This window comes from Lactuca serriola, chromosome 8 (genome assembly GCF_051521515.1).
Source record: "Lactuca serriola cultivar US96UC23 chromosome 8, Lser_US96UC23_V15, whole genome shotgun sequence".
NCBI lineage: Eukaryota > Viridiplantae > Streptophyta > Magnoliopsida > Asterales > Asteraceae > Lactuca > Lactuca serriola.
In genome coordinates, this window is record NC_136415.1 from 135,158,365 (window position 1) to 135,168,927 (window position 10,563).

The 10,563-nt window shown below is 45.8% G+C and overlaps 2 protein-coding genes across 2 annotated transcripts; one reads left to right on the plus strand and one right to left on the minus strand.

Moving 5' to 3' along the window:
* The first annotated feature begins 380 nt into the window (after positions 1-380).
* LOC145067433 (uncharacterized) lies at positions 381-2,118 on the plus strand. Its single transcript, XM_079014575.1, has 3 exons — positions 381-620; positions 718-1,701; positions 1,783-2,118. Exons 1-3 carry the CDS (start codon positions 381-383, stop codon positions 2,116-2,118), a joined length of 1,560 nt encoding a protein of 519 aa, XP_078870701.1.
* Positions 2,119-2,470: 352 nt separating this feature from the next.
* On the minus strand, positions 2,471-10,101 carry LOC145069239 (uncharacterized). The gene is made up of 2 exons (XM_079016183.1): positions 7,905-10,101; positions 2,471-2,639 (listed from the first exon to the last, which is right to left on the minus strand). The coding sequence occupies exons 1-2, from the start codon at positions 9,124-9,126 to the stop codon at positions 2,605-2,607; spliced, it is 1,257 nt and encodes a 418-aa protein (XP_078872309.1). The 5' UTR covers positions 9,127-10,101; the 3' UTR covers positions 2,471-2,604.
* Positions 10,102-10,563: the final 462 nt, after the last annotated feature.

Below are 10,563 nucleotides of genomic sequence, written 5' to 3' on the forward strand. Positions count from 1 at the left end.
ATAAGATCTGAAATAACTCACTAAGGATCGGATTTCATCACCGATAAACCTTAGTTGAGAACGGATCTGAGAGCCGATCGGTTATACTGGTTGTGTTCCCTTCTAATCTCGCTGTGAGGTTTTCTTGTTCCTTATTTCTTCTTGTTATTCATAAGATCTTATTGTTGTGTTAGATCTTGTTCTCTTGTGTTATCATAAGATCTTCTGTGTTAGTGATTATCTTGTTTTTAAACATTCTTGTTTTTTGACTTGGTGATTGCTTGTCTTGGGCCCCGACATACAGTGGTGACCATCTGGACTCTAAGGCTTTCACTATTGTCTGCTTTTGTTAATTTCTAGCTTTCTTTTCTAGTAGACTTTTACTACTTCTTTTGTTAATTATGACTGATTCTGGTGTTGAGTCCACTGGTGGGTCTGGGGCTCAACCTGATCCTGCAATAAACTTTGATGATCCTTTGTATGTTCATCCTTCTGATAATGCTGTTTCTAGTGTTATTAATTTCAAATTGTTAGGCACTAAAATTTTTAGGATATGCCGCAGTTTTATGGTTAGAGCCTTAAAGGCTCGTAATAAACTTGGTTTTACTGATGGAATTGTACCTAAACCTGTTAATGATCCTGTTAAAGCGTCTAAGTGGGAACGTGCTAATGCTATTACTTGTTCTTGGATTCTTGGGTCTATTTCTGAAAATTTATATGCTAATCATGCTTGTTCAGGAAAGTGCTCATGATCTGTGGAATGAATTATTTGAAACTTATCATAAAACAGATGGTTCTGTTATCTTTAATGTTCATCAAAGAATTGTTTCTCTTACTCAGGGAAGTTTGTCTTTATCTGATTACTTTAGTAAACTTGATTTATATTGGAAAGAGTTTGATGGTTTAACTAATCTTACTGAGTGTACTTGTGAAGCTGCTAGTAGTTTTAAGAACCATTCAAAATTAATGAAACTAATACAGTTTTTAAGTGGTTTATATGAGTCTTATAATCAAGTTAAGAGTCATATTTTGCTTATGGATCCTCTTCCTTCTGTCAAAACTGCTTTTTCTTTAGTGTCTCGTGAGGAGTCAAATAAAAAACATGGTTCTGATTCTTTGATTTCAGGTTCTAAAACCTCGTCTTCCGCTTTTGTGTCTAAATTTGTTGATCAGAAAAAATCTAAATCCAAGGGTCAAATACCACAGTGTAAGAACTGTGGTCTTAAGGGTCATTCCATTGATAAATGTTTCAAAATTATTGGGTATCCAAAGGATTACAAGCCAAGATCTGAAGTCAATAGTCAAAACAAAAGTTTTTCTAATAATTCAACTTCTGGTTTTCAAACTGAATCCCCTGGATCTAGAACCTGTGATAGTAGTAATGATTGTCGTTTTTTAACTAATGAACAATATGCAAAGTTTCTCAGTCTCATTGGTGAAACAAAGCAAGGGTTGGATGAGACACCTGTCAATGCCAATATGGCAGGTATTTCATGCAACTCCTTTCTTAATAACAACTGTCCTAAATGGGTTGTTGACTTTGGAGCTAGTCAACATATGATTAGCTCTGAGTCACATCTTCAAGATTCAATTTATGTTTGTAGATTAAATCTAAGGGTTAGTCATCCTAATGGGTCTTCTGCTCAAATTAATAAAATTGGGAATATGCAATTATCTAATTCTCTTACACTGTTTGATGTCTTTGTTGGTCCAAATTTCAATGTTAATTTGTTGTCTGTTCATAAGCTATGTAAAGATAACAAATGTGAAATTGTTTTTAATGAACATAATTTTCATATTTAGGATTCACAGTCCAAGGGGACGGTGGATACTGGTAACCAATCTGGTGGACTTTATTACCTTGATCCATATATTTCAGGTAATAAGTCATGTGTTTCTGAGAATATTTGTTGTGTGTCTAAATTTACTTGTCATAGTAGACTTGGTCATCCTGCAGATCAAGCTTTAAACATTCTTAAGAATAAACTCAATTTTAGTAATGTTTCTCTCCCACCTTGTGAAGTTTGTCATAAATCTAAACAGACTAGAGAGGCATTTCATAATAGTCTTCATGTGACAAGTTTCTTGGTGAACTTGTTCATCTTGATGTGTGGGGACCATATAGATTTAAGAGTGTAGGAGGGTTTAGATTCTTCTGGACTATTGTGGATGATTTCACTAGAGCTACCTAGGTGTTTCTTCTTAAGTCTAAAGAAGAAGTTTTTCAAAGTTATGTTGTATTTTTAAATATGTTAAAAAATCAATTTCAAGTTGTTGTTAAAACTATAAGAACTGATAATGAAGCTGAATTTACAAATTTTCGTTTTAAAAACTTTTGTGAAAATCATGGCATTGCTCATCAGACCTCTTGTGTTTACACTCCACAACAGAATGGAGTTGTGGAGAGGAAACATGAAACGACCCAAAATACGACCCAAAAATTTCATTTTTCAATATAACAAAAAACCATAAATCTGAGTATCATATCATAAAACCACACACTATGTATCTCAACCGTAGTAAAAATACTATGAGGAAAACTGTATCATAACTATAACATATCAAAATCAAGAAACTGAATCAACTCCCAGGATGAAAACTGAAGCTGTGGTGTGTGCGATGCCATCATCCCGAGCTCTTCCCTTTGCTTGCGGAAGTACCTGAAACCAAAACTGAAAGTGTAAGCACGAAGCTTAGTGAGCTCCCCCAAACTACCACATACCATACAATACATATAAGACACATACTGGGCCTTGCCCACTGCATCGGACCGAAGTCCGGAACTAGCTGCATCGGACCAAAGTCCGGAACTAACTGCATCGGACCGAAGTTCGGAACTAACTGCATCGGACCGAAGTCTGGAACTGACTGCATCGGACGTAAGTCCGGAACTAACTGCATCGGACCGAAGTCCGGAACGGACTGCATCGGACCGAAGTCCGGAACTACTCATCATAGCATGGAATAACACATAGCAACTAACATAAACACACATATTGCATTCTGCATCGGACCATAGTCCGGAACATATAACACACAACGTGCTTGAATCACGGAGACATCAAGCATACTGAACTACTGCTTCGGACTGAAGTTCGGAACTGCTACTAACTAAATGGGCTGGCATTGTGGCCGTAGACCCGTTCCTACTGGAAGGAAACTCACCTCGTGAACTGGCTGCTGTGTGTATGGCTCTGAAAGCTATCTGCTGCTGCTCCGGTATCTCCCCGGCTACAAGTCCATAAACACACTCAATCAATGCTAATCACTGCACTGGGGTAAAATGACTCTTTTACCCTTGGTCAAAGTCAACTATCCTGATCAAAGCCAACTCTCCTGGTCAAAGTCAACTCTCCTGGTCAAAGTCAACCCACAGTTGACCTGACTCGCCGAGTTAGGCCGCCAACTCGCCGAGTCCCTATTCTCACTTCTCGACCCTACTCGCTGCTACTCATCGAGTATGGCATCAACTCGACGAGTTCCCTTTCGAATCAAAAACTTAGGCAATATGCATCCGACTCGCCGAGTCATATGAACAACTCGACGAGTTGTTCTTCGAGCTAAGAAGATTGCCTTGGACTCGCCGAGTTGTATGAACAACTCGCCGGGTCCCTCCATTACTGAGTCTGACCTCAAACTCGCTGAGTCCACTCTACCACTCACAGGTCGTATTCGGCATCACTCGAAAAGGAAAAATCGGGGACTCTCGACTCGACTCGCCGAGTCGTTCTTCCGACTCGCCGAGTCGCTTGCATGCAACAATTCAAAACTCGATTCTGCTTGAATCCAGTGTATAGAACTTATAGATCTGGACTCCCTTAACTCGATTGGCACGTAAAGATTCTATCTTTACGTGCCCATATGCATCCATGAAGATAAAATAGCTCAAAAAGCATAATAAAGGCTAGATCTAGGGTTTTCATGCAAAGTATCTTCAAAAAGGCAATAGATCCGGGCTCTATAACTCCTAAATGAACAGATCTAAGGATATCTCGATCTACTAAGGCATACATACGATCATAAGGCTTGAGAAGGCATAAAACTATTACTAGAAGAGTTCCAATGGAAATTTGAAGTATAAAAGGGGAGGGAATCCAAAGAATACCTCAATGGATTCTGATTTGCCCTTGAATCTTTGCTCTACACTTCTTCCCTTTGCTCCTTTCTTCTTCTTCTTCTTCAAGCCTTCAAAATATCACACAATAACACTTAAATCACTCAAGAACGGATTAGGGTTTTCTCACAACTCTCTGAGGGCGAAGGAGGCGAGATTGGGGGCTATAAGGTGGCTTAAATAGTGAGCAACCCGGGGATTTAGGGTTTCTTCCAGACAGGCAGACTCGCCGAGTCCCGAATATGGACTCGCCGAGTCGCCGACTAACACGTGCTCGAAATCCCGTCCCTACTCGGCGATTCAGGCTATGAACTCGCCGAGTCCCTCTTGCAAACTTCAAAATAAATACCATGGAATCATCATACCGGAGACGGGTCGTTACAATTCTCCCCCACTTATATCAGACTTCGTCCTCGAAGTCTGCTACGGCTGAATCTGCAAATATCTCTGGGTAGTGCTCTCTCATCTCCTCCTCAGCCTCCCACGTCCACTCAGACCCCTTCCGGTGCTGCCACTGCACCTTCACTAACTGAATTTCCCTGTTCCTCAAGGTCTTGGTCTTCCGGTCCAGAATCGCGACCGGCCTCTCAATATAATTCAGGCTGCTATCAACCTGAATATCCTCTAGGGGAACGACTGCTGACTCATCCACCAAACACTTCCTCAACTGAGACACATGGAAAGTGTTGTGGATCTGACTAAGCTCCTCAGGAAGATCCAACCGATAAGCAACCCGACCCACCCGGGCCAAAACCCTGAAAGGACCAATAAACCTGGGACCCAAATTGCCCCTCTTCCGGAACCTGATGACACCCTTCCAAGGTGAGACCTTCAGAAGGACCATATCACCCACCTGGAACTCCAAGTCTGAACGCCTCCTGTCGGCGTAGCTTTTCTGCCGACTCTGCGCAGTCTGCAGTCTACTACGGACCTACTGGATCAACTCGGTCGTCTTGAGCACCACCTCTGTGCTCCCGATGACTCGCTGACCGACCTCGCCCCAACAAATCGGGGTCCTACACTTCCTCCCATAAAGCATCTCAAAGGGAGGTCGATCAATGCTCGCATGATAACTGTTGTTATACGAAAATTCCGCTAACGGAAGATACGTAACCCAACTGCCACCGAAATCTAAAACACATGCCCTGAGCATGTCCTCGAGAATCTGAATCGTCCTCTCGCTCTGCCCGTCCGTCTGAGGGTGGAAAGCGGTGCTGAAATGGAGACGAGTACCCATCTCGTCGTGGAACCGCTTCCAAAATCTGGATGTAAAACGGACATCTCGGTCTGACACCACCGATACCGGCACTCCATGACGTGCCACAATCTCTCGCACATAGATATCGGCTAACTTCTCTGCCGATATACTCTCCTGGATCGGGATAAAATGAGCACTCTTCGTCAACCGATCCACTACTACCCATATCGAATCTACTCCTCGTGCGGTCCTGGGAAGCTTGGTGACAAAATCCATGGTGATGTCCTCCCATTTCCACACTGGAATGTCTAACGGCTGCATCTTGCCGTGAGGCCTCTGGTGCTCCGCCTTGACCTTCCTGCAGGTCAGGCATCTCTCAACATACCAGGCGACGTCCCGCTTCATGCAGGGCCACCAATAATCGGGTCAAAGATCTCGATACATCTTCGTCGCCCCTGGGTGGATAGAAAATCGAGACTTATGAGCCTCGTCCATCAACACCTGCCGTACTCCACCCCAGTACGATACCCACACCCTCCCGTGAAGCGTCAGCAATCCCCGACTGTCATAATCAAACGAGGCTACTCGGCCCACTATCCTCTCACACTTCTGCCTCTCCTCCTTGAGGCCCTCAACTTGAGCCTCCTTGATCCGCTCCAACAATGGAGTGATCACTGTCATCCTCAAACACAGATCTCTGATAGGGGCTGCCGACACTTTGCGGCATAGGGCGTCGGCCACCACGTTGGCCTTCCCTGGATGGTAAAGGATCTCACAATCATAATCCTTTAGCACATCCAACCATCTCCTCTGCCTCATGTTCAGACTCGACTGATCCATAAGGTACCTCAAACTCTTGTGATCCGTGTAAATAGTACAACGGACCCCATAAAGATAATGCCTCCAAATCTTGAGGGCAAACACAACCGCCCCCAGCTCTAAATCATGGGTAGGATAGTTAGCCTCGTGAGGCTTCAATTGTCTCGAGGTGTAAGCTATCACATGGCCCCGCTGCATCAATACTGCTCCCATACCTGTGATCGAGGCATCACAGTAGACTACGAAGTCCTCTACTCCCTCTGGCAAGGTAAGGATTGGAGCCTCGCATAATCTCTCTCTGAGGGTCTCGAACGCTGCCTGCTGCTCAGGCCCCCAACGAAATACCACCGACTTCTTGGTCAGTCGGGTGAGCGGCACTGCTATCTTGGAGAAATCCTGAATGAATCTCCAGTAATACCCTGCCAACCCTAGGAAGCTCCGAATCTCAGATGGAGACTTCGGGACCTCCCACTGCATCACGGCATCTATCTTGGCCGGATCTACCAAAATACCCTTCTGGTTGACGAGGTGACCAAGGAACTGCACCTCGCGCAACCAGAACTCACATTTGGAGAACTTTGCGAAAAGTCTCTCCCTCCTCAAAACCTCCAGCACCTCCCGCAGGTGCTCCTCATGCTGCTCTTGCGTCTTGGAATACACCAAGATATCATCTATGAATACTATCACTGACCGATCCAGCATCGGCCTGCACACGCGATTCATGAGATCCGTGAACGCGGCTGGAGCATTGGTGAGCCCAAATGGCATCACCACAAACTCATAATGACCATACCTGGTCCTGAAAGCAGTCTTCTGTACATCCTCATCTCTAACCCGCATCTGATGGTAACCGGAGCGTAGATCGATCTTGGAGAACCAAGACGCTCCCTGAAGCTGATCAAACAAATCATCTATCCTCGGAAGTGGGTAACGGTTCTTCACCGTTACCTTATTCAACTCCCGATAATCTATACACATACGATGCGACCCATCCTTCTTCCTCACAAACAGGATCGGCGCTCCCCAAGGCGAACTGCTCGGCCGAATGAAACCCTTGTCTAACAGCTCCTGCAGCTGCGTAGACAACTCCTGCATCTCAGGGAGAGCTAGGCGATACGGTGCCTTGGCTATCGGAGCCGCACCAGGAATCAGGTCGATCCTAAACTCAACCTGCCTCTCAGGAGGTATTCCCGGTAAATCCTCGGGAAATACATCCGGGAAGTCTCGCACTATCGGAACATCTTCAACTGCCGTCTTGCCCTTCTCCCGGGCATCCAAGACATAAGCTACATAACTCGCGCAACCCTGCTGGAAATAACGTCTCGCTCTCGCGGCGGAACAAAAGGTCGGTCCGCGCTGTGGCCTCTCGCCCTGAATCACTAACTCTCCCCCACTGGGAGTGCGAACCCTCACTAGCTGAAGCTCACAATCAATCACCGCCCCATTGGGGCTTAGCCAATCCATGCCCACAATAACCTTATTCCATCGCAGGGGAATAGGAACCAAGTCCACTGAAAACTGCTCATCAAACAACTGAAGAGAACACCCTCTATGCACTCTGCCGACCCTCACGGTCCTATCATCTGCTATCTCAACCTCTAATGGACAATCCAGCTCCCCTGGAGCTCTACTAAATCTCTTGCTAAGCGCAAGCGATACGAATGATCGGGTAGCCCCCGAATCGAATAATACCATAGCAGAGATGTCGTTCACAGAGAACGACCCTAAATAAAACATACAATAATAAGCAATAATCAATCAATAATAATAAAGGGATGAAGGGAAGATACATACCTGTCACCACATCAGTAGTCGCTCGCGCCTCCTCTGTTGTCATCTGAAACGCCCTACTCTTCGCCACTGGCGTCTCGGCTCGGCCCTGCCGGCCATCAGTAATCCTCAAGGTAGCAGGGGCAGGTGCAGCCACCTTCCCTGCTGTGGCTAAACTCGGATACTGGGACTTTTTATGTCCCCTCTGATTGCACTGAAAGCAAATCAGATCTGATGCTGCAACGGTAGTAGCAGGGGCCGTACAATCCCTACTCAAATGCCCAATCCGACCGCACTTGTAGCAGCCGGAACTCCCTGCCTTGCACGCCCCCTCGTGCAATCTCCCACACTTGCCACATCGACCGTGGCTCTGCTGACTCCTAGATCTGTGATCTGAAACCTTGGGCTTTTTGCCCGAACTACCTGTACCCGAAACCGCCTCCGGTTTCCTCTTCTTCTCCATCTCGAGATCAATCTCCCTCTCCCGAGCCCTAGCAATCATGTCATCCAGCGTTTTACAGCTGGACCGGCTCACAAACAGGCGGATATCGCTCCGCAACATCTCATGATAACGGGCCTTCTTCATCTCCTCATCGGCTGCATACTGAGGAACGAGAAGAGCCCTCTTCCTGAACTTGGCGGTGATCTCCGCCACTGTCTCTGTAGTCTGGGTGAGGTCCTGAAACTCCCTAGCTAACTGCTGCACCTCAATAACCGGTGCAAACTCTGCCCTGAACCTGGTAGAGAAGTCAGCCCAGGTCATGACGTCCAATGCTGCATCATCTCCAATGGTATGTCCGACCTCCTCCCACCAATCCCGTGCCCTGTCCTTCAGAAGACAGGACGCCAATCTGACCTTGTCCCCCTCGGGACACCTGCTAGTGCGGAAAGCGTTGGCCACATCCGCCAACCATCTAGTACTCGCTATGGGGTCCCGCGCCCCATGATAGTCTGGAGCTCCACATGCCCTGAACTCCCTGAATGTAAGGGTGCGCGACCCCATCATGGCCGCCACCTCGGCACGGAAGGTGCCCAATCTCTCATCCATCAGCTCTAGGATTCCCTCCTTGATCGAACCGAAGATCACAGGAGTCTGCTCTATAATGATACGCGTAATCTCTGAAGAAAGAAACTCTCGGGTCTGCTCATCCATGCGCTCGTCCCCCGAGCCTGAACCTGATCCCTCCCCGGCACCTCCACTGCCGGCTGCTGGTCTCGAACGCAAAACCACCATTCTGAAACACATCACAACTACATCAGAAAACTGAAATATCTCAAGGGATCATTGATACTACAACTAGCTTCCTGGTCTTGTCTCAGCCTTTCTTGATTCGAGTACGGATCCTCTGCTTTCAGTAGTACGGGCCCATACTACCTTCCACATCTATCCGTACTTTCTTCAAGAACTGCCTTGACTCCACCAAGTCACTTCTACTACTACTGATCTCTGCTACTCTCATCCTAGGCTTGCCCTAGGGAAACCTCAGACTCAACTCAAACCAGTCCTCAGCTGCTGAAGGCCTCCTCGTGATGCCAACTAGCCACCACCTGGATACCATCACATGTGACGAGGCTCAGATAATCCTTCGAGTAAAAGACTCGTCCCTACAACGGTTGGACTCAAACGAGAGCTGCGAAATAGGGTCAAATCCAGCACTCTGAGATTATTCAACCCTGATCACATGTAATGTAACGTATTCACCTAATGGCTAACTCCCATCACTCAGAATCCCACAAAGCACAAAGCAAGCAGCATTCGGATAAAGGAAACATACTCAGGCAAAACTATTCTCATACCAAGAAACTGTACTAGCATATAATGCTAGGCTCATACTATCAGGCATAACCTAAATAGGCTATCCTACTGCTGTCTACTCAATACTAGCATGCAATGCTCATAAAGCTGATACACATATAGCAGGCACATAAGGCATCCTCCTAGATCCTTAGTCCTATACTAGCATGCTGTTCTACTGAAACTGAAACTGAACAAATAACTTGTATGGGTAATTTGGGAGTACTTACTTGAGCTCGGCTGATCGCATGCACCACACCCTTATCTCGTTTAAAAATTTCTTTCTTTCTAAGTGCTTTCAACATTCTTTAGAAAACACTTTCCTTTTTAAAAATCTTTCTATCTTCCCCTTTGTTTGAGTTCAGATACACCCGGAAGTGTATCCGAATCCCTCAAACCAAGGCTCTGATACCAACTTGAAACGACCCAAAATACGACTCAAAAATTTCATTTTTCAATATAACCAAAAACCATAAATCTGAGTATCATATCATAAAACCACACACTATGTATCTCAACCGTAGTAAAAATACTGTGAGGAAAACTGTATCATAACTATAACATATCAAAATCAAGAAACTGAATCAACTCCCAGGATGAAAACTGAAGCTGTGGTGTGTGCGATGCCATCATCCCGAGCTCTTCCCTTTACTTGCGGAAGTATCTGAAACCAAAACTGAAACTGTAAGCACGAAGCTTAGTGAGCTCCCCCAAACTACCACATACCATACAATACATATAAGACACATACTGGGCCTTGCCCACTGCATCGGACCGAAGTCCGGAACTAGCTGCATCGGACCGAAGTCCGGAACTGACTGCATCGGACCGAAGTCCGGAACTGACTGCATCGGACCGAAGTCCGGAACTGACTGCATCGGACGTAAG

Bases quoted from the DNA above. Each gene is read 5' to 3' on its own strand.
- LOC145067433 (XM_079014575.1), top strand. From the start codon at position 381: ATGACTGATTCTGGTGTTGAGTCCACTGGTGGGTCTGGGGCTCAACCT. The intron at 621-717 runs GTTAAAGCGTCT...ATGCTTGTTCAG, and splicing joins CTAAACCTGTTAATGATCCT to GAAAGTGCTCATGATCTGTG. The intron at 1,702-1,782 runs GTTAATTTGTTG...TTTCATATTTAG, and splicing joins TTGTTGGTCCAAATTTCAAT to GATTCACAGTCCAAGGGGAC.
- LOC145069239 (XM_079016183.1), bottom strand. From the start codon at position 9,126: ATGTGTTTCAGAATGGTGGTTTTGCGTTCGAGACCAGCAGCCGGCAGT. The intron at 2,640-7,904 runs GTATGTATCTTC...TTTTGGTTTCAG, and splicing joins GACTACTGATGTGGTGACAG to GTACTTCCGCAAGCAAAGGG.